Source organism: Lampris incognitus, chromosome 8 (genome assembly GCF_029633865.1).
Source record: "Lampris incognitus isolate fLamInc1 chromosome 8, fLamInc1.hap2, whole genome shotgun sequence".
In the NCBI taxonomy this organism is placed as follows: Eukaryota; Metazoa; Chordata; class Actinopteri; order Lampriformes; family Lampridae; genus Lampris; species Lampris incognitus.
Window position 1 is genome coordinate 47,791,018 of NC_079218.1, and position 27,500 is coordinate 47,818,517.

Sequence of the window (27,500 nt, forward strand, 5' to 3'; positions counted from 1 at the left end):
CTGATGTAAAACCTTCAACTGTTTCCTCACATGGGGGAGGGGGCAGTTAGGCCTCAAGTCGCTTTCATAGAAAAGTGTCTTTCTTCTCAAACATGATCAGAGGAAATCATCTTATTTTGGCAAGATGAGCAATTGCCAATACAGAAATGTGAATTTTCAGAGAAGATATGTCTTCTAACCACAACCTTAAATCATAAAAATGACTTGATAACTAATATTTTTGATGATCACGTGAAATCCGTATCAGTGGTGCAATCTCGATCAAACCGTATTACGTCACAGGAATGCTGTTGTACCAGGTAACGCTTCACTCAGTGTTCGTGTTGTGTTGTGTTGTGTTGTGTTGTGTTGTGTGTGTGTGTGCGTGGGACTACAGGTGCTGTGTTCCAGAGCAGAAGATTACTATGACCGAGGTGTGCTATGTGATGCCACACAGGAGGGCCCGCTGCGTCGAAACCCGGGGAACCAAAATCGCAGCATCGTTGAACGGTTGCCGACATCGGAAGAGGTAGAGTTCACCCTCAGCCTCGTAGACTACGACACAGGAACCATGGACCGCGCTGCCAACATGAGTTTCAGGAACACTCTGGAAGGTCAGAAAACCTTTCTGGTTTTGGCAAATTTTCAGCAGTTCTACCCACACCGCATGTAAGTCAACAAACTTGAACGGGGCAGACAGATCATATTATACATAAATATAATATTATTATAGATAATGGCTTAAGACTGATTAAGGCTGAGCCTAAGTAAGTAGTCCAAACAGCAAAAAATGTGAAACATTCATACTCTGTTAGATATTGAATACAGGTCTGTAGACTACTCCAAGCAGAGTGTATCTTCAATTTTAGCACAGACAAGCGGGAACATAAGCACATTTTCAGTCACTAACATCATTATATCAGAACTTTGCTCAGTGGTTGCAGGTTTTACGTCCTCAACCAGTGCTCTGGATCCAATCCCCTCCACCCTCGTTAAGGCGTCTCCCCATATTTTACCCACTTATTAATAGTGTCAACTCCTCCCTGTCCTCTGGCTATGTCCCCTAGCACACCGCAACATTTGCCACTGTTACCCTCATACTCGAAAAACCTGAACATTACCCTAATACTACTGGCCCATCTCTAACCTGCCCTTCTTGTCATCAAAAGGTCTGGAGCGAGTCGTTGCCACTCAGATTAAATCCCACCTCAATTCATGCAACCCTATATCAACCCTTTCAATCTGGGTTCCGCTCCAAATACAGCACAGAAACTGCTCTCATTAAAGTAACCAGTAATCTACTGCTGTCCTCTGATGCAGGCTTCCTCCACATTCTCACCCACCTTGACCTCAGGACTGCCTTTGACACTTTTAACCATTCCATACTCAACATACACCTCAGATCCACTCTTGGCCTAACTGGCACTGCCCTCTCCTGGTTCAAGTCGTATCTCTCCGACAGACATCAGTTCATATCCATTAACAACTGCAAATCAACCACAGCTCCTGTCACCCATGGTGTGCCCCATGGTTCGGTGCTTGGTCCCCTTCTCTTCATCCTTTACATGCTGCCACTTGGATAGATCTTCCACTGCCTTGGCCTCCGATTTCACTTTTACGCGGATGACACTCAGCTTTACCTCTCATCCAAAATCCTCTCTGCTGCCACCCATTCTACCCGAACCGCCTACCTCATGGACATTAAAACATGGATGCAAAATAACTTTTTAAAACTCAAGGACTATACAACCGAAATCTTAATCACTGGCCCATAGGGATGTAACAATACACTCAACTCACGATTTCTTTTTAACAAAATGAGATTGAAGTCAAATTATGACTGAAAAAGATTCCTTTATTTCTCAGTCAAAAAAAAATCTACAATATGTGTTTATTTTTGTTTATTTTATCAAATTAAAAAATCCTTTTTTATTTCCAACGTAGGGTATGAACTGCAAAAAAATTGACATTTCTTTTGTTTTATAAAAGTGAAACTGAAAATATCTTTTGCCTTAACGGAAAAAAACTAAATTGAATTTCTCAAACAAAAACATATTTCTCTTATCTTTTCTTTATCAAATGTAAGAACCATCTTTTTTTTTATTTCTGAGGTAGGGTATAAACTATGCAAATCAATGTCTTTATGCATGCTCAATAATCAAAACCAAACAGATGCTGGCCAAGAGGGTGCCACAACGCAGAAGAGGTAACACGTCAGGCCAGGACTCCACAGTCTACACCATCTGCAGGCAAGTGGCCACTCTTTCAAGGATGAGGATGTGCACATCCTTGATAGGGAGGAACGCTGGTTCGAATGGGGAGTTAAAGAGGCCATCTATGTGAAGAGGGAACGACCATCCCTGAAGTGGGGGGGGGGGGGCTAAGAGGACATCTGTCGCATCTTACAATGCTGTGATTGCTACCATTCCCAAATCCTCTGTGAATAGTACACACTGCCATTGAAAAGTCATGGCAACTTGCATATGAAAAAGAGCGTCGTGATTCATTTTTCATCTCGCCGATTTGAATCGTCACATATTTGAATCGGAAATGTACCGTCTCATGAAGTATCGTTACAGTCCTACTGGCCCAGGCTCCCTCGCCTGCACCACCCAGGGTTTTTTTCCTTAACATTGATGGCTCCATTGTAACCCCCACCACCCAAGTTCGTAACCTTGGAGTCATCGGAGGTGATCGGTGATCGGCTGCCGCCTCCCACCTCTCCTGATCTGCACGCCTCCAGGACCTTGAGGCAGGCAGGGAAGATCACTGCCGACCCTTCTCACCCTGGACACCAACTTTTTGAGATTCTGCCCACTGGCAAGACTCTAGGGTCCATCAGGGCCAAATTCCTCACGCGGAGAGAACCCTTCGCGGTAACGGAGCGCAGAGAGTCCGCGTCTGCGGAGGCGCACGAGCGCGCCGGCAAACACCAGAGTTAAGGACCAGCAAAAGTGGGTCCCGGGTACGACGTTAAACTGCAACCGTCGGGTCGTCGGCGACTAAACCCGCACCCCCACTTCAACCCTTGGGTTGTTGTGAGGAGGGTGTGTGGACACCCAGCAACCTGTCAAAAGGGCGGATGAGTTCCTCTGTGAACCAACGGCCATCCGTACCTGGAGGGGAGACAGGGACCACCAGGTACTCCCCCTACTGGAACACAACGATGACTCCACCAAACTCAATCACCATACACGGGGGAAGAGACTTGTTGAGGCATCAGCTGTGCTCCTACGACCTCCATAGGTTACGGAACTGACGATGATGATGATGATGATGAATAGTGGATCTGTATGTGCAGGAAAGGGTTGGACTTGTTATCTTGATTTCTTGAACGTGTGTGTGTGCATGGACAATACACGCTGCTTCATACTGCTGCCACAGTTGTGCTAAATTGAGGATCGTTGCACAGGTTTTGGCGACCCTCGGACCGGATTAGGAAACAGCCCTCGTAGGAGCATGCATGCCGCCCTCCATGTCTTCATGAATGGAACAATGTCCTCCGTCCAGGCCTCTGCAAACGACCCCATCTTCCTTCTCCACCATGCCTTTGTAGACAGGTAGGCAGGCCGCGTGCAAGACACGCGCGCACACACACGCGCACATCTGGATTTCTGCACGTGAGCTAGATTCTCAGATCAACATGTTGGTCTTGGTCAACCCTAACCGCCAGACCAGATCTGAGAACATCTCTCACTTGCAGGAACCAGGAGAAGCGCGCGCGCGCGCGCGCACACACACACACAGCTTTTATCACAAGACTCGATGACGTCTTCAGAAGTCTTTTCCTTGTGTCTTTGTGTGTATTTGTTGTGAAGCATCTACGAGCAGTGGCTGAGGAGGTATCGCCCATCTCCATCTCAGTACCCAAAAGCCAACGCTCCCATAGGGCACAACAGCGAGTACCACATGGTCCCATTCTTCCCCCTCAGAAGGAACAGAGAATTCTTCATTTCCAGCAAGGACCTGGGATATGAATACTCCCATTTTCTGGATGCCAGTGAGTACTTCCTGTCCCGAGGTTTTCTGGCTGAGCTGATTCATAATGAGGAAAATGAGAGGACAAAGTCTTGGTCGAAGTCCTGACTTTTGTTCCTTCTCATTCCGTTCCCTTCATTCTTTATATATATATCTACTCATATATTTTCGTAATGTGTGTGTGTGTGGTGTTAGTGTGTGTGTGTGTGTGTGTGTGTGTGTGTGTGTTAGTGTAGATAGCGGGACCGAAAACTAAAGCACTTCTGATCCTAATTCTTTTTGGAGGTGGTAGGTATTGTCTCGGAGAGTAAGGGAAAAAAGTCCCAGAAAATTAAAATTATGCATAATTATGCATAAATATGCCAAATGGCTAAAAAAAACCCCACCTTTCTCGGCATTTCAGATGATTCTGAGCATCTTTGATTTTTTCACCTATATAAAAAAAAAATTTCTGGGACTTAAGAAATGTTTTGGCATTATGCAAAATAAATGCATTTTTGCAAAACTGCACTTATGATCCTCATTTTTTGGAGGTGGTGGGTATTGTTCCAGAGAGGACCAGAAAATAGCAGAAAATTAAAATATAATTATAATAATTATGCATCATTATGCAAAATATGCATTTTTCTAAAAATGGCTAAAAACCACTTTTCTCGGCATTTCAGATGATCCTGAGCATTTGGGGGGGGGGGGGGAGGGAGTTGGAGTGGGGGGGGTGTTTAGGGGCAGGGGGAAGGCGGTTAGCTGGCAGGATGAAGAGGAGGGAGATTTAGACGGGTGGATAACCAAACCGCTACATTGTAGCGGGGTTCTTCTAGTATATATATATATATGTATTAACCTTCGTTTTATCGTCAGATATTTCCGAGAACAGGGTCCAGTCTATGGCAGGAACTCAACTTGATCTTGTATATCTCAAACATGAGCACAACTTAAATAAGTAGGGGGGGGGGTCTCTCATTTTTGGAATGAAACCCAGACAGAACCCCCCCCCCCAAAAAAAAACCCAACACAAAACAAAAACACGGGGGCGTCCGGGTAGCGTAGCGGTCTATTCCGTTGCCTACCAACACGGGGATCGCCGGTTCGAATCCCCGTGTTGCCTCCGGCTTGGTCGGGCGTCCCTACAGACACAACTGGCCGTGTCTGCGGGTGGGAAGCCGGATGTGGGTTTGTGTCCTGGTCGCTGCACTAGCGCCTCCTCTGGTCGGTCGGGGCACCTGTTCGAGGGCGGGGGGAGCGTGATCCTCCCACGCGCCACGTCCCCCCTGGTGAAACTCCTCACTTTCAGGTGAAAAGAAGCGGCTGGTGACTCCACATGTATGGGAGGAGGCATGTGGTAGTCTGCAACCCTCCCCGGATCGGCACAGGGGGGTGGAGCAGCGACCGGGACGGCTCGGAAGAGTGGGGTAATTGGCCAAGTACAGTAATGAGAAGAAGGGAGGGAAAAACAACAAGTGTTGAGGTGATTTGTGTGACCGTGTCCTCCTCCGCCTCTCCTTCACAGACCAGAGACTAGCTGAGTCCATGGGGCCCCTCCTGGAGGCGCTCCGGCAGGTCTGGCCCTGGCTGCTGCTGACGGGGTTCGTGGGGTTCATCGTCGCGGTGGCCTTGGTTGCTGCTGCCCGGACCGCGCTGAGGCGCTACCGAGGCTCATCTGGGCTCCCTGTGAGGAGGTGGAGGAGCCTTTTCAGCAGCCCGGAGAGACAGCCCCTTATCTTAAGCAACGACACCGAGGACACCAGCTGGCGCACCTACCAGAGCACTATGTGAGCGCCATATGTACCCCCCCCCCCGGTATGTAAAGTGTGTGAGAGGTACCTGTGTGTCCAGGGCGTTACTACTCGGCCTAATGGCGGCAACATGAAGCACCGGGACTCAAACGCTCCGGTGGGCTGTGTGGAGGGGTCTGCTGTGGTCAGATGCTTTACACATTACTCTCTACTATCAACCTGCACAATGTTTTGTTTTTCTGTTGCATCAGTTTAATGAGTAAAAACCTGCTGTACATGAGTGTGGCTGCGGGTCACATGACGGGATGTTTTGAACTGCAGGGCTCTCCAGGGTACTCCACCCGCAGGGCCACTGCATTTGGTGCTATCTGTCCATGTGTCTGTCTGTCTGTTTGTCTATCTGGTCTGTCTGTCTCTCCCTCTCACTCTCTCTGTCTCTCTCTCTGTCTGTCTCTCCCTCTCTCTCTGGCTGTCGCTCTCTCTCTCTCTCTCTCTGGCTGTCGCTCTCTCTCTCTCTCTCTCTCTGGCTGTCGCTCTCTCTCTCTCTCTCTCTCTGTCTGTCTGTCTCTCTGTCTGTGTGTCTTTCTGTCTCTCCCTCTCACTCTCTCTGTCTGTCTCTCTATCTGTCTGTCTGCCTCTCCCTCTCTCTGTCTGTCTGTCTATCTGGTCTGTCTGTCTGTCTGTCTCTCCCTCACTCTCTCTGTCTCTCTCTGTCTGCCTGTCTGTCGCTCTCTCTCTCTGTCTGCCTGTCTGTCTGTCTGTCTGTCTCTCCCTCTCTCTGTCTGTCTCTCTCTCTATCTGTCTCTCCCTCTCTCTCTGTCTGTCTGCCTGTCTCTCCCTCTCACTCTCTCTGTCTGTCTCTCTCTCTATCTGTCTGTCTGCCTGTCTGTCTCTCCCTCTCTCTGTCTGTCGCTCTCTCTCTGTCTGTCTCTCCCTCTCTCTGTCTGTCTCTCCCTCTCTCTCTGTCTGTCGCTCTCTCTCTCTCTCTCCCTGTCTGTCTGTCTCTCCCTCTCACTCTCTCTGTCTGTCTCTCCCTCTCTCTCTGTCTGTCTCTCTATCTGTCTGTCTGCCTCTCCCTCTCTCTCTGTCTGTCTCTCTATCTGTCTGTCTGCCTCTCCCTCTCTCTCTGTCTGTCGCTCTCTCTCTCTGTCTGTCTGTCTCTCCCTCTCACTCTGTCTGTCTCTCTCTGTGTCTGCCTGCCTGTCTGTCTGTTTGTCTATCTGGTCTGTGTGTCTGTGTGTCTAATCTGTCTGTGTGTCTGTGTGATTGGGTCGAGGTCACAGTTGAAAAGGTCATCACCTTGTTCTTCATCTTTATCCAAAACGGTTCTATTTACTTCACACTGACACGAATATGTTCAAACGTCTCTTTCCAAACTGTCCATTGCTACAGGGAGAAATGGTTGGTTCTGAGGCTTGGTGGGGCTCGGGCTTGCAGGGCCGGGTCGTGTCGAGCCTGGCCCCCCTGGTGTAATAATGTGTTTCCGGTAAGCCTGAGGGTTCATATCAGGCTTTCATAACGGAGCAGTTTGACATGCTGCCTGCACCCCGGGTGCCACGTGGAGTTTGGGATGTTTATACTGCGGACCGCCACAGCTGACAGCAAACGTGTCTCTGGTGGGGAGACTCGGTGATTTAAGAGTTGACAGACGCGTCTTCACCACCTGGGGGCGTGGTTTGTACCCACGCCTCCCAACTCTGGAGTTTTGCCTGTGGCATTTGTGGCAGTCACGGTTCCAGAAATGACCCAAAAGCTCCTAATTGCATTAAAAAAAACCACAACTCTCCCATTTTCATTCACTCATGCGTAACTAAGGCGTCTCCGCTGGAACGTTTCCATGGAAACCATTCTCACAGAGATGACCCCATGAGGTCCAGACCAAACACTGAGTGGGTTTTAACGCTCTCGACGCAGAGGTTTATTTCCCACTGTGTTTTGTTTACTACGGAACCCGCGAGGTGACGTGAACAAACACGCACGCGCCCTTTACTAAGTCGCACGCGCCCTTTACTAACTCGCACGCGCGCTTTACATCGGGACTGTAATGTAACGTCATGTAATCTTGACGCGAGCCCCCGCCCCCCCCCCACTGTGAAGCGCGTGGGGTGTCAACATAAAGCGCTATATAAATGTAACCCATCATCGTTATTATTGTTATTATTATTATTAGTACTAACTCGCACACACGCATTTCCCCTTCTTTTCCTGAATAAAGTGGCCGTTATTCCAGGGCGCTATCAGCCACCCAGCAGCAGCAGCGGCGGCGGATGTAGTGCAGCATTAGGCCACGCCCACTACGGCCCGCTGGCCGCGCGCGTTGGCCGTTTTGCTTCCAAGACGCTGGACTATTAGGAAAGGTGCATTATGCTGCTGGGGAAGTTCTGGCTCCCAGGACCCAATCAGTACCGCTTGTTTTGGGCCTGCCCACAAGCACATACCGTTTGGAGCCAGATTTATATAGATTTAGTGGCCAAATATTTGGGACAAAAATGACTTTTAATTGGGATGAACTCCTCTGTGGTCCATTACATGCAACACCCACAGACACTAATACAAGTTACTTATTTGGACTATTGGGTGTAGCTGCTGGAAAGCAATTACAAAGAAATGGCTTAGGCCAGACAGCCCATCTATAGAGGACTGCTGTGATATAATATATGACATGTTTGTGATGGAAAGAATCACCTTCTCTACATGAGGCTGAGGAAATTTGGGAGAAATGGAAACCGTATATTTCCCCAAAACGCCCTCCTTTTGTTTAAATGTGCTTATGCAAGTATGGTTTTTGTACTTTTTCTCTCATACGGAAAACCCCCCCATGGTCTATTGTGGTGTTTCTACGATTACCCTGCGAAAAGCAGAAAAGACGGATCACTTCGTAAAACGCATCCAACTAAAGATGATTACGTAACACCGCTGTTAATGTGATTCCAAATAAAAATAAGACATAAAAAACGAAACGTGCATCATGTTGCTTTTTTTTTCATGGCAAAGGGACATAAATTATTATTTACAGCTGAAAACCCGTATGAAACACAGCATGTCCAGAGGGACCGGTGTCCACTTTTCTTTTATTATGCTTCAAACAAGAGTTTAGGGGGGGGTCTATCGTCTTTGGACAAGTCGCTTTATTCAGTACAAAAATCAATATAATAAACGTGCACGTGTCAGGGGTTCAAACCTCCTACGTTTAACTACCCAGAGAAGTTTTACTTGATGGCTGGAGACATGAAGGCATCTCATGTGACACTGACGGACCAAACACTGATATGAAGCATCAACAGATCTGAAACAGAAACCAAACCATACAATGGAATGTGAAGTATTATATATATACTGTATATATATATATATATATACACACACTTCTAAGTATTACTCTTTGAATGTGCTTAACGTGAGACAAATGCCAACACACACATTTGTATGATACATGACATGGATAACACACACGTTCGGGCATTTAAAAACAGTATTCATATAAAATTTGCGTGGATTATCCAGGAAACTGCGGTGAGGTACAACACGTGTGTAGTCATCCAGCTCCTCGACATCAACCGGGGTTCAATTCCCCGACATTCATTCAAGTTGTGCGTCACGTCACGACTGCATCCCAACGTCGTTTTCTAATTCGGACAAGAATGTTTTCTTTTACAAATGTGTAAACCCGTGATTCAAAGCTGGGTCCTAAAACGGGATACACCGAGTGACTGACCCTAAATGACCCCCCACGACACATAATCACAGTAATGTAAGTGATGTAGGGGGGGGTAAGGGATTCACGTCAAGTGTGTCACCCCCAAATCCATGATCTTACTGAGACAGTGTAAAAAGATGTCACCCTTGGAGGAGGTCAAGGGTGAGAACATGATTTTAAAGGAATCATAAACATGATTTTAACTAAAATATAAACATGATTTTAACTAAAATATAAACATGATTTTAACTGAAATATAAACAGAATCCTTTATTTTGACGCCTCATCAATCATCGTCGTCATCGTCCTCGCTGTCGCCCTCCTCTTTCTCGCTCTCCTTGGGGGGAGTGACGGGCGGAGGGAGGTCGAGACGAGCCCAAGACATGGCCTCGGACTTCTTCATGGCTATTTCGATCTTGGCTGCCATCATGTTCACCACGCTTTTGCTCACGTCGATCACCTACAAGGAGAGCAGGGCCGTGTGAGGAATGTCTAAAATGAAAGTCCGCATTATCCTTTTCAAATACTACGCTACCAACCATTGTTACTGCGATTCGTGGGTGTGAACTTTACTGGGCACTCACTCAAACTCGGTCTATAGACACTAACACACCAACACATATGATGAAATGTGAAGTAAATTCTTAAAGGTTTTTATTGTTATACATTGTGTTTAAAGTGCATTTACGTATTTCAAGTATTTTCTGGACTTACTCCCCACAAACTAATTTTCTGGTCGAATTGCTTCTCCCCCTCAAATACGATGTTGATGCTGACCTGTGGGAGAAATAAGAATTAGACAGCGTTCCCCAATCAATCAATCAATCAATCAATCAATCAATCAATCAATCAATCAATAATTCAGATTTTGAAGAGAGAGGAATAGATGGCTGCATTATAATGATAGGGTAGCGTCCCTCACCGTGGTGCTGTTGGCGTCCACATAACTCAGCTCTGGGACGGAGTTCTTGGCGTAGACGGAAATGATGACCTGCCCACCCGTCTGATGCCAGTCGAACCGACACGGGACCACTTTCTTCCCCTGCAGGGAAATTATGGCCCAGGAGCCAAGGGGAGAAACACTTTTAACGCTCACATCAACGAGTGTTATTTATGACCCACCCGATAAGGCTCTAGCCACTGTGACAGCCATAGCCACCACTGACCACTAGAGGGAGCCGAAGTTGAGATTGTCTCAACAACTCTCAACGTGCACACACAATACCGCTCATTGTAGCGCAGGCAAACCTACCGTATCTTTTCTCCTCCATATGTGCGTTCCCTTGGTGCAGCCCTCTTGAGACAAGAAGGTGTCGAAATCCGACGTTTTCCTCTTACAGCACGTCCAGTACTTCATCCTGCGGAGGACAGGAAGTGACACGGGCTGGTAAGGGTTCACAATTGTCTCTCGCCACCGTCATAACAGCAGTCTACACACCTAAGCTTACACCCTGGTGTAAGGTTGAGGCAAACTTTCTTGATTTTCCCACCTCATGCCCCACCCAGCCACCCCCCTCATTATTCTGAAAGGCCGCACATCAATAATTAAACCGTGTGGATAATTAACAATTCTGCTGCAACGGCTCACATTTCCTTCCTTAACGATAAAGGGACGATCAGCCCAGTACCGACCCTTCATGGAAAATGGGAAATCCTGCGTGGTACGAGCACGTGTCCTCGTCGCTGGCGGGTCCGTCGAAACTCTGGAGAAAACGGAAGCAGAAGGGGAGGTTACAGAGGCGCCGTGGCGAAACGCTGCAAACGCGAAGGGGATTGAGGGATGAAATTCAGGGGAAAAAAAACTTACAGCGCGCATTCAATTTTAAGTACGCTTTGAAAACAACAAGATTTTTTTTTTTCTCCCATCAATCTTGGGAGTATATTTCCTTCAAACGTGTGGACTCCGTGACGGGGAACATGCTGCTTTCAGGACGTCAGTTTGGATGAAGAGCAAGATGTTCTCGTGCTGGAGAGCATTGTTCTGAAGTTGTGCGCTTCAGAAGAAGACATGCATTTTTAATTTGTGTATCTGAAAGCTCAAGATCTGCAAGATTCTTTTGTGCGTTCTGGTTTTCTTGAGCAAAGCGCTGATAAAAAAAGATGACAACACTGACACAACAACCCCAGGACACATCAGTTTGTCCACACTTAACAACTATGAACATGAAGAAGATTTGATAAAACAACCGAGTGAATGAGTTTCTGTCTATTTTCTACCGAAGGAGTAAAAAAGTAAGCTGGTGTAGACCAATTCAGGGGTTGTTGTGTCCAACGTTTCAAATGATTTTGATTATTTAGAGTCGTCAGTAGTGGAAGACTCGGTAGTTAATCTTCCAGTGGTGTACAAATGGTCACATGTTCTGCTGCTCCATCTGCTCTCACAATCAAAGTGGCTGGACTGGAGAGCCAAGTCCTCCATCGTGCCTTCGGTTTGTTCATCCATCCATCCATTATCCAAACCGCTTATTCTACCCAGGGTCACGGGGATGCTGGAGCCTATCCCAGCAGTCATTGGGCTGACACCCTGGACAGGGCCGCCAGTCCATCACACACAATCACACCTAGGGACAATTTAGTACGTCCGAGTCACCTGACCTACATGTCTTTGGACTGTGGGAGGAAACAGGAGCCCCCGGAGGAAACCCACGCAGACACGGGGGGAACATGCAAACTCCACACAGAGGACGACCCGGGACAACCACCCCCAAGGTTGGACTGCCCCGGGGCTCGAACCCAGGACCTTCTTGCTGTGAAGTGACCGCGCTAACCACTGCGCCACGGTGCCGCCCTCGGTGCCTAGAGTTCAACTTATTTCATAACGCTGCTCAGAAAAGACAAGCAGAGGGATCACAGCATGCAGTGATACATGAACACCATGGCCACCTACTTTAGTACAGCCTCCATTTTTACAGGCGGTTCCAATCTTGATTTCGTCGCCATCCTCCTCTGAAGAGAGAGAGAGAAAACAGTATGGGTTCAGAAACAGCTGGGATGATTGGATGAATTAAAACTGAAAACACTGATTTGTGAATGATCTTTGACCTGTATTACATCGAACAACGTACAACAGCACATTGTGATGTTTTGCCTCATGAGTTTTTTTTTTTTTTAAATAAACACATTTTAAATTTGATTCTTGCAACATATTTCAAAACGAGTTGGGGCAGTACAAGATTGACCATTTTGTAATGTTGCCATTTCTTTTCAGGTGTAATTTTCTCCCATTCTTCCTGCAAACAAGTCTTAAGGTGCGCGGCAGTACGGGGTCTTCGTCGTCACATGTTGCGTTTCAGAATGTGCCGGACACGCTCTATCGGGGGCCGGCCGGGACTGCAGGCAGGCCAGTCAGCACCCTCTTCTTCTGCAGCCATGCCTCTGTGCTGTGTGCAGGACGTGGTCTTGCGTTGTCTTGTTGAAATGTGCATGGGCGTCCCTGGAGAAGGGGTCTTGAAGGCAGCTCATGCTGCTCCTAAATCTCTGTGTGCTTTTGGCATTAACGGTGCCGTCACCGAAGAGCACATTACCTTCGCCCAGGGCACCGACACAACCCCGTCACACCACGACGGACCCTGGGTCTTGGACTTGTGGCTGGTAACAGTCTGGATGGTCCTTTTCTTCTCTGGTCCGGAGCACACGGCGTCCATTTCTTCAAAAAAAAAGACCCGAGATGCCGATTCGTCTGAACACAAACACGTTTCCACTGTGTGACGGTCCGTCCCAGATGGAGCCGAGCCCAGACAAGTCAACGATGCATCTGGACACGGTAATGTGAGCCTTCCTTCTGGCACAGTGAAGCTTTACCTGACATTGGTGGATGTCACTACATACTGTCGTGCTTGACGTAGGCTTGCTAAAGTAATCCCGAGTCCGTGTGGTTATATGGCTTATAGAGGAAGGGTGGGTCTTGGTGCGGTGCCGTCTGAGGGATCGGCGAGCCCGGTTATTCAGCTTAGGCTCGTGCCCTCGCCCTTTACGCACTGAAATTCCTCCAGATTTCTTGAATCTTTTAATCACGTTCTGCACCGCAGAAATATCCAAACCCCTTCCTACCTTTCTTCGAGGAACATCATTTTTAAACATTTCAATAACTTTCTCACACATTTGTTGGCAAGCTGGCCCATCTTTGCTCCTAAAGGACTAGGTCTTTCCTGGATGCTGCTTTTTGCACCAAATCATGAAAACAACCCCCTGTTTCAAATCACACCTTATTTTACCTCATTACTAGCCCTAAACTGCCCCTGTCCCAACTTCTTTTGGAAAGTGTTGCAGCCCTGAAAGGCAGGAATGGATGCATATTTACAAATAAAATGGGGCGTCTGGGTAGCATAGCGGGGATCGCCGGTTCGAATCCCCGTGTTACCTCCGGCTTGGTCGGGCCCCCCTACAGACACAATTGGCCATGTCTGCGGGTGGGAAGCCGGATGTGGGTATGTGTCCTGACCGCTGCACTAGCACCTCCTCTGGTCAGTCGAGGTGCCTGATGGGGCGGGGAGGGGGACTGAGGGGAATAGCGTGATCCTCCCACATGCTACGTCCCCCCTGGTGAAACTCCTCACTGTCAGGTGAAAAGAAGCGGCCCGGCGACTCCACATGTATCAGAGGAGGCATGTGGTAGTCTGCAGCCCTTCCCGGATCGGCAGAGGGGGTGGAGCAGCGACCGGGACGGCTCGGAAGAGTGGGGTAATTGGCCGGATACAATTGGGGAGAAAAGGGGGGGGGGTGAAATTGACCAGAAAAAACATGAAACGTCTCATCTTTATACTAGCTGCAATGAAATAAATGTCAAAGTGAAGTTAGAAATCACTGCCTTCTTGTTTTTATTTTAATTTCCCATACCGTCCCAACTATTTCCACTTGGGTTTGTATATATATTGTGGAAAATAGAAGACGCAACTGAAAACGTGTGTGGACAGGGCTGGAGGTGCTGCCCTGTCCTTGGCTTATTTCCCCAAATGACATGACGGATGTGGAAGAGACAGCTGAAAGCAAATTCCCAGTGGAAGGCTTCCTGTACTCAGCTTGTCCCCCTTGTCTCGCACAACATGAAGTGTGACGGTGAAAACCAAAGTGAGGTTAAGAGGACAAGGACAAGGACATCTTTTCAAGTACCTCCTCACTCCTTCGCTTCATCGAGTAATATACTCTCCCCTCTAAAGCACTCCAATTACACCATAGAACGCAAACAACCCTTCCAGCGCTCTCCTTAATGGTTCTGTAGGCCATTACAGCTTCTATCTCGAGATTTTAGTGACCAAGGAATTCAAGCTTACTCCGCTTTCCCACTCGATGTAAATCACACTTGATGAGAGCACCGGCGGAACACCTGAGCTGTAGCAAAAGGCTGAGGGAAACAGGAGCACGAAGAGTTGAAGGACAGAGGAGAGGTACGGGGAGCCGGTCGAGCGCCTTACCTTTCTTCTCCGTCGTGTTTTCAGTCAGCTTCAGTTTCTCCAGCGCCTGCTTCAGAGAGGCAGACACCTTATGCTGCATCCTAACCATCGGCTCATCAGCACTGCAACAATGACCGAGCAGATGTTAGAAATTCGGTTTGGATTGTCAAACAATTCATGAGAACTTCTTGAGATCTTCCGAGAAAACATCCCGAGACGTGCCTGTTGAAACACTGGGATTAGCAGTACTACCTTGGTCTGCATATGGTGTCCAGAGGCTTCGGTGCAGAAATGACATACTCATTAAACTTCGGTCTTTGGTCAGCGACGTCTTTCTTTTCTCCTGATGACGTCACATCAGGTTTTACGGGCTCTGGGGGCTTCTCTTTGTTGTGGGGACCTTTAGTACATCCCTGAGGGAAGGAAGAAGCCAAGGTCAGATTATTGTGCTAGACCAGGGAACAATAAGTGCTGATGTGACCATAGCAAAGTTAGAAGTCGCTAACTAGGAGAAGAATAGAGTGCAGTTTGAACAGGTTCAGCTCAAATCTTGCTTTACCTTATAAAATCCTTTTTCTGGTACATTTAAAAAAGAAACTCCTGTAAGATAGAAACTCAAAGTGTTCATCCAGAGCAAGATACTTACAACAATGCTAAGGAAATCTGAGAAGTCGGTGGTTCTTCTCTTGCAGCAGGACCAGCCCTACGGGAAGTTACGCAGACATGACATTAAGACATTAACCCAAGTCATGGCCAATAACCTGACACCCATCCATCCATTATCCGAATTGCTTATCCTGGTCTCAGTATCGTGGGGATGCTGGAGCTCAGCCCAGCAGTCATTGGGCAGCAGGCGGTGAGACACCCTGGACAGGCCGCCAGGCCATCACACAGGGCCGACACACACACAAACACACACACACACACTCATACCTATGGACAATTTAGTACGGCCAATTCACCTGACATACATGTCTTTGGACTGTGGGAGGAAACCGGAGCACCCGGAGGAAACCCACACAGACACGGGGAGAACAGGCAAACTCCACACAGAGGACGACCGGGGACGACCCCCAAGGTTGGACTACCCCGGGGCTCGAACCCAGGACCTTCTTGCTGTGAGGCGACCGTGCTAACCACTGCGCCACCGTGCCGCCCAATAACCTGACATGACACACATTAATGATGCATTAGCAGACTGTTTACCTTCAGTGCATCATGGAACACTGGAACTCCTGGATGGAAGGTGCATACATCTTTAAAAAAAACAAACACAAAACACAAAGTTGGTTAGTTAAGAAATGTTAAATACCACATAATCAGATCAGGTATTATCCATGTTTGTAGTCTGAATAGACTGTGGGATGGAGAACGGAATCGGGTAATGCACCTTCAAGGTGGGACTACGCAGAAAAAAGAGCGAACATTAAAGCCTTAAAAACAAATGAGGGAAGAAAAAAGAGAGCGTCATCATATTTCCTATTCCTGGCCGGTTTCCAAGGACAGAGAAATGTGGTGGCCATATCGCCTTGAAGATACGCAGTTTATCATCAACAACACCGCTGATTTCGATGCTGTGCTGGTACCACAGAACAGACTGCGTCCGTACTTTTTCCAACTGCCATCGATATAGGCACAGCTATGATTGGAATAGAGGAACTGTACCGCCGACATGACAGAATAATTATTTGTTGTGATATACATGTGATAATGGAGTTCTCAAATGATAAACGGAATAAGTGGAACTCAGCAAGTGTCATTATGTGTGCTGCTTTGCCAAAAGGCTGATGACGACTTGTTCAGCTTACAAAGTTTACTCCTGAGCCAACTTTCAACGAAGAACGGTCACAAATTATGGCAGCAAAACTTATTGATTGTTTTCTTATTTTTAAAACAGCTTTTTTGGAATATTTCTGTACTGTAGACTATGGAACATAAATCAGAATCTTGAGCGTCCGGGTAGCGTAGCAGTCTATTCCATCGCCTACCGACACGGGGATTGCCGGTTCAAATCCCCGTGCTACCTCCAGCTTGGTCGGGCGTCCCTACAGACACAATTGGCTGTGTCTGCGGGTGGGAAGCCGGATGTGGGTGTGTGTCCTGGTCGCTGCACTAGCGCCTCCTCTGGTGGGTTGGGTTGGAATAGCGTGATCCTCCCCCTGGTGAAACTCCTCACTGTCAGGTGAAAAGAAGTGGCTGGCGACTCCACATGTATCGGAGGAGGCATGTGGTAGTCTGAAGCCCTCCCCGGATCAACAGAGGGGTGGAGCAGCGACCGGGATGGCCTAGTACAACTGGGGAGTAAGGGGGGGGGTCAGAATCTTATTTGACAATTAATGTATGGTGTATGAGATTTCATTCTTTGTTGAGTCTAGAGGGAACCTGGTTGTAGCCAATGCCATTCACTTACAATTTGGTGACTTATACCCTACAACTAGGGCAATAAATACTTTCCCAGCATTATAGTTAACCAAGCTGACAGGCATGCTACACACAGGGCTGTCATACTAATAGTAGCAAATGAAATCAATGAAAATTAGGCTACAGAAGTAGACACACTCTTCAACCTAGATTGTAATTTGGCAGTTTTCATTTGCAGTGCAACACAACCAGTCACTTCAGAAATCCACACTTTAATGTTAAAATCCACATTTAAGTGTATTCTGACATCTTATTAACCTCCTTTGTTGTTTATCTGGTGCTGACACACAACTAAATACAGAATTAATCTAATAAGGAGCAGCAGGTCTATGTTTTAGATCAGAGACAATACAAATTTTAACAAAGTTTAGCGTTTTGATTATTTTGTGACCCCATACAGCACTATTCATATAATCATATTCATACTTTTAACAACATTCACCTTTTACAACACAAAATTCTTTCAACAACCTTCCAATCATTTTGTGCTCTGCCTAATAGACTGTAATGGGTGGACTTTATGTCACTGAAGCTCATTTGTAACAACAAAAAAACCCTGAAACGCTACTTCTAAACCCAAAACGACCCTATAGGCTTTATGCCGATCAGCCAAAACATTAAAACCACTGACAGGTAAGTGAATAACACTGAGTATCTCATTACAATGGCACCTGTCAAGGGATGGGATATATCAGGCAGCAAGTGAACCGTCAGTTCTTTACGTTGATGTGTTGGAAGCAGGAAAAATGGGCAAGCGTAAGGAGCTGGGGGATTTTGAAAAGGGACAAATTATGATGGCTAGACGACTGGGTCAGAGCATCTCCAAAACGGCAGGTCTTGTGGTATGGTCACTACCTACCAAAAGTGGTCCAAGGAAGGACAACTGGTGAACCGGTGACAGGGTCATGGGCACCGAAGGCTCATTGACGCACGTGGGGAACGAAGGTTAGCCCATCTTGTCCGATCCCACAGAAGAGCTACTGTAGCTCAAACTGCTGAACAAGTTCACGCTGGCTATGACAGACAGGTGTCAGAACACACAGTGCATCACAGATTTCTGCATATATGGGGCTGTGTAGCTGCAGACCGGTCAGTGCCATGACCCCTGTCCACCCCCGAAAGTACCTACAATGGGGCATGCGAGTGTCAGAACTGGACCATGGAGCGACTGAAAAAGGTGTGGTGGTCTGATAAATCACGTTTTTTGTACGTCATGTGTGTCGTTTACCTGGGGAAGAGATGGCACCAGGGTGCACTATGGGAAGAAGGCAAGCCAGCGGAGGCAATGTGATGCTCTGGGCAATGTTCTGCTGGGAAACCCTGGGTCCTGGCAGTCATGTGGATGTTACTTTGACATGTGCCACCTACCTAAACATTGCTGCCAATTACACCCCTTCATGTAAACCAAGTACACCCCTTCATGGCAACGCCATTCCCTGGTTGCAGTGGCCTCTTTCAGCAGGATAATGCACCCTGCCACACTGCACACCTTGTTCAGGAACCGTTTGAGGAACATGACCCAAGAGTTCAAGGTGTCGCCTTGGCCTCCAAATCCCCCAGATCTGTCCAATCGAGCATTGTTGGGATGTACTGGGGGGGGGGGGGCAAGTCTGATCCATTGAGCCCCCAGCCTCGCAACTTACAGGACCTTAAAGGATCTGCTGGTAACGTCTTGGTGCCAGATACCAGAGGACACCTTCAGAGGTGTCGCGGAGCCCATGCCTCAACGCGTCAGAGCCGGCTTGGCGGCACGAGGGGGACCTACACAATATCAGGCAGATGGTGTTAATGTTTCGGCTGAACGTTGTATATCAATTATCCGACTTGTGCCTGAACGCTGGACGCTAATTAGTCTGAACGTAACGCAACGTGACGGCCGTCAGACTACATGCGAGATCCATTACAGAGAAGCGCCGGACCCAACCGATCTCTCCTCTGTACTCCGACCGGGACGAGCGGATCCCAGTACCGCAAACTCTTGTCAACGCCTAGAGAAAGATGCTAAACTTAGCCTTGGCAGCACACACTGGCAAACGACGCAACAAAAGTACACAACAACACATATATATACACAATGAACCCAACCTGCTACGGACACAGCAGGGGGCTGCGGCAGCGCTGCAGAAATGTCCAGATGATCGGAGGCTGGCTAGCTAGCTAGCTAACACGCCGCCGCTAGCTAGCTAACACGCCGCCGCTAGCTAGCTACCGCACGTCAACACTTACCGTCCGGGTTGTTGTCCGGATCGAATCGCTGCCCGCATCCCTTATTGTAACATAAAACTGACATGGTAGTCACCGAGCCGGAGAAGGGTTACACGGACCCCCCCCCCCCCCAAAAAAACGACCTCCCGATCGACAGAATAAACAGCAAACAAAGCCGGTTTTGAAAGCTCAACCTCAAGCGGCGCTGCTATACATCCCGGCTCGTCCGGCTTCCGGGTGTGCTCGGCAAAGATCGGAACATCCCGGACGGCTCTCTTCCTGCCCACCGAGCGCCGTCTGCCTCTCATCCCCCTCCCCCGTAGCGGCACCGCTATACATCCCGGCTTGTCCGGCTTCCGGGTGTCGTCGGGTATGCTCGGCAAAGATCGGAACATCCCGGACGGCTCTCTTCCTGCGCACCGAGCGCCGTCTGCCTCTCATCCCCCCCGTAGCGGCACCGCTATACATCCCGGCTTGTCCGGCTTCCGGGTGTCGTCGGGTATGCTCGGCAAAGATCGGAACATCCCGGACGGCTCTCTTCCTGCGCACCGAGCGCCGTCTGCCTCTCATCCCCCTCCCCCGTAGCGGCGCTACATATACATCCCGGCTTGTCCGGCTTCCGGGTGTCGTCGGGTATGCTCGGCAAAGATCGGAACATCCCGGACGGCTCTCTTCCTGCGCACCGAGCGCCGTCTGCCTCTCATCCCCCCCCCTCCCCGTACGAGAGCGAACCAAGTCCCACAAAGCGGCAACTAGTGTGGACCGCGTCACAAACTTACGCCGCATCCCAAATCAGTTTGTTATGCCTCCTTGTTGGATTTAACATTGTTTTTTTTTTGTTTTGTTATTTTTTTGGGGGGGGGGTGGATGTCACTGATAAAGCAACAGTACCGCGCGCCTTTTATGCGGTCCGGTAAACGAGAAGAAGGGCACAGCTGGGGGTTTCTACCTCTTTCTATAGGGTCCCCGGGTCTCCCCCCCCCCGTGCATTCGCTCGCGCGGACATATACATCTTATACATTTTTCACTTCGCACCCCCCTGCCCCCCTGCCGGGTCTGAGGCGCTGTGAGATCCTTCACTCAATCCACGGGAGACAGCGGGAGAGGAGATGGGGAAGCGCCACCTTCAGCGTGGGGGGAAAGGATGCTCCTTGTTAAGGTAGGCGACGGCGTGATTCACCGGTGGATCGCCCCGCGCGTAACTCGCCTGCGGGGAGAGACGAGGCGCCGCACGGGGAGAGCACGGCGGCGTCTGCAGGTTTAAGCCTTCTGCCTGTGAAGCGTCCTATATGATTAACCTAATCAGCAACGTGAACAACCGCACCTGTATTCACGTGCAAGTTTCCTTTCACTTTCCGTGCAGCCAGCCTCCCTTTTCAGACGGAGCCCCCCATCTCTCTGTAAAGCTCTACACTTCAGGTTCACCGTTTATTATTTTCTTATCGAGTTTTGCAGAGCAGTGTGCCTCCCGAGAGGAGCCCTTTGCAGTGTTTCGGTGACAATCTCAAATAAGTTTTGACGTCTCGATGACTGCTCTTTTTTCCCCACACTTCACTGAAATGATCTGGAAGGCTAATTTTGATTCATCGTTATATGTCTGGAATGTTTCTGCCATTGAACATACATGTTTGCGTTCAGATCACCGTCAAGCCCATATCAATACGGTGCCCTGTTTTCTTTCGGTGTATTTGGCAGTTCCGCGTAGTTCTTTCCATTGCTGTTATGCAAAGATCTATCTATCTATCTATCTATCTATCTATCTATCTATCTATCTATCTATCTATCTATCTATCTATCTATCTATCTATCTATCTATCTATCCCTCCCTCCCTCCCTCCCTCCCTCTCTCCTCTCTCTCTCTCTCTCTCTCTCTCTCTCTCTCTCTCTCTCTCTCTCTCTCTCTCTCTCTCTCTCTCTCTCTCTCTCTCTCTCTCTCTCTCTCTCTCTCTCTCTCTCTGTCTGTCTGTCTGTCTACAATTTTGTAGTTTTGTATGTGCTCATTATCACTGATGTTAAATCTGATCATCAGAAATACATTTTAGAATTCAAGCAACAATGTATTAAAAAGCGATAGATAATGACAGTAATTACAAATGTCACTTCCATCTCGGTTTTCTTTTGACGATATGAGTGGTTTGGCTAATGGATGGGTGGATGGATATGATTTTAATCACCGAGGTTGTTTAATGAGTCTATATATTTGTGCGCTTGCTTACATTTATGACCCAATACAGTCTAAATCAGAAGGGTTTTAATAATTGCCAATCATTCTAATCGGTGTGAGGCCTGATTGAAATCAATATTTGATATTAATGTCATTGCACTGTGATGGTTTTCGGAAACATTTCCTGCATTCCCTGTTGCTAAAAATGTGCATTCTAGGTGCATTCTACGTCTAAATCTTGGCTTCACTTATTTAACCCAGACCTGTTCCTTTTTTCCCTTATTTTCTCTGTACTTAGGGTGACTTGGTGATGGAATGGCGATAAAATCTAATCTTTTGGGCAACATGCTGCCGCTCTCTAGCTTCTCCCTGCACCTCAATGCACCTCTTCTCCTCTTCATCTTCCTCTCAAGCCAAGCCCAGTTCCTGCAGGAGTCTAGGGCAATACCGGGTCTCCTTCTCTTCACCCAGCCTTCCTATAATGCTTCCATATTTGAGAACTCCGCGGCTAGGACCTATGCGAGGAGTGACGTGAAAATGGGGGTCATTCTTGCACCACCCCGCTCTTTAGACGTTAGATACACCATCGATTCTGGAGATAGTGAGGGAATTTTTCAGGCTGAGGAGTATGTAATGGGAGACTTCTGTTTCCTCCGTATACGCACAAATGGAGGCAGTGGTGCCATCTTAAATCGAGAGGTACAAGACAATTACACATTAACCATAAAGGCATCTGCACAAGGAGGCTTAGAGGCTTTGGCCACAGTTTATATCAAGGTCCTGGATACCAATGATCTCCGGCCTCTGTTCTCGCCAACCTCCTATTCGATTACAGTTCCTGAAAGTGCCTCTCTAGGGGCCAGCATAGGCCGAGTAACAGCCACAGATGCGGATGTGGGCTCCAATGGAGAGTTCTACTACTTCTTCAAGAACAGAGTGGATCTCTTTGCTGTCCACCCAACCAGTGGGGTCATCACCTTGACCGGCCGACCCAGAGTAGAGAGACAAGACCGGTTTGAGCTGGAGATGCAGGTGGTTGACAGAGGGATGAAACTCTATGGGAACAATGGCATCAGCAGCACTGCCAAACTAGTGCTCACTGTGGAGCGGGTGAATGAGTTTGCTCCTGTTCTAAGTGCAACTGCTGTCACACCACTGTGGTCAGACAAGAACCCAGTCTATGCATTGTTGGCTGTGGAAGACAAAGATGAAGGTATATCTGGGGATATAGAGTGGGTGACTATTATTGACGGTGACCTCTTCGAGCAGTTTGTGATTGACAGGTCACCAATTGGTAATGAGTATCGGGTTAAAACTTCAGAATCTGTAGACTGGGATAAATTCCCCTTCGGCTGTAATTTGACCTTCCAGGCAAAAGATAGGGGCACACCACCTAAATTTTCCAACATCCAGAGTGTTCAGTTGCTCGTGAAAAAGCCAGAGCCAGTAGTGGTTAAGTTCGAAAAGATGTTTATGAAGTCAAACTGAGTGAAATAGCACCCCCCGGCACTATCATAGAGCTGCTGAAGATCTCCCCTGCCCCTCTGAGTGTCAATTACAGCTTCAGCGTGCTCTCCGATCCAATATACTTTGATATAAATCCTTTGACTGGAGCTATCATGACTACAAGATCGTTGACGACAATATCCTCTGAGACTGTAGGGATAGAGGTGATTGACATTGTCAGTCAACTACAAACAAAGCTCAAAATCACCATAGAGGACGCGAATGACAATACCCCGGCATTCACAAGTCTCTTCTATGATATTGCAATCAACGAGAGCTTGCCATTAGGCACAGTCGTTCTTGTGGTGTCTGCTGTGGATGATGATAAAGGAGAGAACGGGTACATAACCCACTCAATATCAGGTCTTGCATCGCTACCATTTACCATTGACCAGGACACGGGTGAGGTGAGGATTACAAGCGAGCTGGACTTTGAGTCCTCTGCAGATGTCTATACGTTTGCTGTGCGGGCCTCCGATTGGGGGTCACCTTACAGACGGAGAGTGAGGTTAATGTCACAATTCGCCTGCTCAACATCAACGACAATCAACCGTTTTTTGAGAAGGTGTCCTGCAGGGGGATGATAGGTCGGGATTTCCCTGTCGGCCAAACTATTCTCACTCTATCTGCCATAGACATAGATGAGCTGGGAATGGTGAAGTACAAAATACTATCTGGTAATGAACTAGACTACTTCACTTTGAACCAAGATTCGGGGGCCTTGTCACTGAAGAGAACATTAACAGCGGCTAATCTAAAAAGCGGGGTATTCAACCTTAAAGTCGTGGCAACAGATGGAGAATTCTCGGACTCTACGTTTGTGAATATGTCTGTTGTAAGAGGTAGGATGCCAGCCAGAGGTTTCAACTGCAAAGAAACCCGAGTGGCACAGCTGCTGGCGGAAAAAATGGTTACCAAAGCCTCTGCTATGGGTGAGACAAGAATGGATGAGCGATACACCGACCTTTTTTCTGTCAACAAGCAGGCTCCTCAGTTTGAGGCCTTGCCCGGTAGTATTCTTGTAAGGGAAGATCTTGCTACTGGTGCCAGTGTATTTCAGGTGAGAGCACGAGATGGCGATACAGGCTTCAACGGGTATATCCTCTATTCCATACCTGAGGGTAACAAAGAAAACTGCTTCACTATTAACATGGAGACTGGTTTAATAACCGTATTACGACCACTTGACCGTGAGAGGTGTGACCGCTACTTCCTCAACATCACCATCTACGACCACGGTTTCCCCCAGATGTCGAATTGGCGGCTGCTGACGGTGATCGTTGAGGATGCAAATGACAATGACCCGCAGTTCTACCAGGGGGACTACACCACCCTCGTGTCGGAGAACTCTGCCATTGGCACCGAGGTGATCACCATCACGGCGTTTGACAAAGACGCGGGTCAAAATGGACAGGTGTACTATACGCTGCTGACAAGTGTCCCTCAGTTTGGCATAGACAGAGAAAGTGGAAGTGTGTTCGTTGCCAGCCAGCTTGACAGAGAAGCGTCTCCGACTTTCAGCTTGAAGATTGAGGCCAGAGACAAAGCAGAGAGAGGCACCCAGAGGTCCACAGTGACTACACTGAGTATCATAGTGAGCGATGTCAACGACTGTGCTCCGGCTTTTATTCCGAGCAGCTTCAGTGCCAGGGTGCTGGAGGACCTCCCGCCCGGGGCTGTGATCACTTGGGTGGAGGCCCGAGAACAAGATGTCGGCCCTGGTGGGCAGGTCCGATATTCCTTGATGAATGACTTCAATGGCACCTTTGAGGTAGGAGATGTAAATATTTTGTGTTGTTGATGCGGATGCCTTGTTCCATTGCTTTTAACATTTATTTTGAGTCACTAAGGTGGCTGAAATAAAAATATTGTTAAAATGCTGCATGACATTGTACTGGATTGGAATGTGTTGGCACAGGTGGATCCTGTGAATGGGATGTTGAGGATTGGAAAGGAGCTGGACTATGAAAGACAACCATTTTACAACTTAACTGTATTGGCTGAGGACAGAGGAGTTCCCAGGCTCAGCGCTCAAACATACGTAGAAGTCGAGGTGGTGAGAACGACCACAAACACGCATACACAGACACACACTTTCTTTACAAACAGTGAAGATGCACAGCACAGTTATCTGGCCATTCCCTTAAGCTAAGTGAAACGAGTAACCGTGTGCCCGCAGGTGGTGGATGTTAATGAGAATCTGTATGCACCCTACTTCTCCGACTTTGCCGTGAGGAGCTCAGTGAAGGAGAACTCTCGAGCGGGCACAAGTGTTCTGACTGTCAGCGCTAAGGACGACGACGAAGGCAGGGATGGAGTGCTGAGGTACTCCATCAGAGGAGGCCGCGGACTGGGCAGCTTCTCCATTGACGAAGAAACAGGTGAGACAAAAGATCAATTTCGGAGACAAGTTATGCAAAGTGAAAACCCAGTAGCTCGTGGTGACTCGATTAGACTATCACATCTCAATTTACCACTAGTCATCGCAGGTAATAAGAAATTAAATGTTTTACGATTCCAATGGCGTCCGTGCGTACCAGCTCCTTGACTCCCTCTCTGTTACCAGTGTGTTTCTTGTTCTGTTTACTCTCATTTTTAGCGCTTGTGCATCATGGCCGCCTGTGTGAAACCATCGAGCTTTTAACCGAAAACACAGGCAAAACCTCAGGACCCTGTGCATGCTGGTATATGAGTGTGTTTATGTCCGTGTGCATGTGTGTGTGTGTTTCTGTGTTTGGTCTTCAGTCTGTTGGGGTAGAGAGGGAGATGGAGCGATGAGAGGGACAGAAAAGAGTGCGAGTTAGTCGGAGCTGGTGGAGCCTCACGTGGGGTTTTGGTGTACTGGGAGATCATTACTGTAATGAGGGCAGCATGGCAGCTACAGTACAGGGGTAGTGGCTGGCCTGGGGCATCCAGTAAAACAGATCCATTCCTGTGTAGATAACATTGATCAAGGCTCCCCACCCCCACCCCCCCCCACACACAGCAGCACCCCACCGCCCGCCCACCCCCCCTTGCTCTCACAGCTATCAGCTTCAGCTATGAATTATAAAAGAATCGGTCCGACTTATCTAAGGAGACCTGACCCAGAAAGGAGGACGTTGTCTACAGAAACCGTCCTCCAGCCAAGCCACAGCCAAAGCGCGAGTGGTTTGAAGGGGATGAGCCGAGTGGCCTTGACTCATTGCTATACCGAGGAAAAACATGACTCAAAAGCCAAATGGAAACATGAGGGGCAAGTTCACTCTATCTTGTTGCGGTCAGCTGCCAAGATGAAGGCCGAGGAAGACTGTTTTATTTGCTACCCCCCCCCCAGAAAAAAGATGCATATTTCCCCCCTACCACGTGGTTGCTTTCTGAGCTAAGCTGGGAACTTTTGAAATGCTGGTATATCATAGTAAGACCCCTTGAGTTTGTCAATTGAGATTAGCGGCGTCATTCATTATCTCACGTGAGAACAAGCAATGTAGCACCCCCCTCTGGCCATGTGTATAGTGGAACGCAGGTGTGAGATACGTCCCTTCTTGTCAAGGTTTGTCAAAGTATGATCATCACAATTTGAGATATTTCAGTCAGTTTCTTTTTGGACCCCCCCCCCCTTTTTCTTCCCAATTATACTTGGCCGATTACCCCACTCTTACGAGCCGTCCCAGTCGCTGCCCCCCGGATCCGGGGAGGGCTGCAGACTACCACATGCCTCCTCCGATACATGTGGAGTCGCCAGCTGCTTCTTTTCACCTGACAGTGAGGAGTTTCACCGGGAGGGGGGGGGGGCGTAGCGCGTGGAGGATCCCGCTTCCCCCCCCAAACAGGCGCCCTGACAGACCAGTGGTGGCGCTAGTGCAGACACGGCCAATTGCGTCTGTAGGGACGCCTATCCAAGCTGGAGGTAACACGGGGATTCGAACCGTCGATCTCCATGTCGGTGGGCAGTGGAATAGACCGCCACGCCACCCGCACGCCCATCGGCGTCATGTTTAAGAATTGCTTGAGTGCTTTGTGGAGAAGCATCATTTCCCCGGGTTACATTTCCAGTTTGAAGCGTCTACAGGCATCATACATGGAACATGGCTGAACAAACGGGGGCTGTGGCACCGCCTCTGGCTACTCAGGGTAACTGACGTCTGAGGTAATTACGAAAGATGGATGAACATCAAATGGGTGCTGACCGATCCATAACACCAGTGAGTAGGGGTAAGAGTACAAGGATATCAGAGGCAACACAACCTGCAAAATACAAAACTAACACGGCGACTCTCACCGTGACCCCGGCGTTTGCATTCATCTTACACATTTCTTCCTCTGGGGCCTTAGAGCCTGTCACGACGGTCCCTACCGTACGTGACTTGAAAAAGGAGACCCGGACTGACCTTTAGCCAGACTAATGAGTATCGACAGTAGTTGAGAGAGAGAATGAGTTGCATGAA

At 48.3% G+C, this 27,500-nt stretch overlaps 3 protein-coding genes across 3 annotated transcripts in view; 2 read left to right on the top strand and 1 right to left on the bottom strand.

The window, feature by feature from the left end:
* Positions 1-5,730, top strand: part of LOC130116427 (tyrosinase-like) — a 9,513-nt gene extending 3,783 nt beyond the window's left edge. The window contains exons 2-5 of the mRNA XM_056284338.1: positions 377-593; positions 3,392-3,539; positions 3,798-3,979; positions 5,465-5,730. Of these exons, the coding sequence (XP_056140313.1) occupies positions 377-593; positions 3,392-3,539; positions 3,798-3,979; positions 5,465-5,730 (813 nt within the window). The remainder of the gene's footprint in view (positions 1-376; positions 594-3,391; positions 3,540-3,797; positions 3,980-5,464) is intronic.
* Positions 5,731-8,724: 2,994 nt separating this feature from the next.
* Positions 8,725-19,693, bottom strand: chordc1b (cysteine and histidine-rich domain (CHORD) containing 1b). The gene is made up of 12 exons (XM_056284891.1): positions 19,425-19,693; positions 15,984-16,033; positions 15,424-15,480; positions 15,030-15,190; positions 14,799-14,899; positions 12,275-12,333; positions 11,020-11,090; positions 10,640-10,745; positions 10,310-10,429; positions 10,102-10,164; positions 9,638-9,847; positions 8,725-8,976 (listed from the first exon to the last, which is right to left on the bottom strand). The coding sequence occupies exons 1-11, from the start codon at positions 19,486-19,488 to the stop codon at positions 9,674-9,676; spliced, it is 1,026 nt and encodes a 341-aa protein (XP_056140866.1). The 5' UTR covers positions 19,489-19,693; the 3' UTR covers positions 8,725-8,976; positions 9,638-9,673.
* Positions 19,694-21,912: 2,219 nt separating this feature from the next.
* The window catches only part of LOC130116428 (protocadherin Fat 3), a 128,015-nt gene continuing 122,427 nt past the window's right edge, over positions 21,913-27,500 (top strand). The window contains 5 exon segments of the mRNA XM_056284339.1: positions 21,913-23,026; positions 23,029-23,568; positions 23,571-24,844; positions 24,992-25,126; positions 25,253-25,454. Of these exon segments, the coding sequence (XP_056140314.1) occupies positions 21,913-23,026; positions 23,029-23,568; positions 23,571-24,844; positions 24,992-25,126; positions 25,253-25,454 (3,265 nt within the window).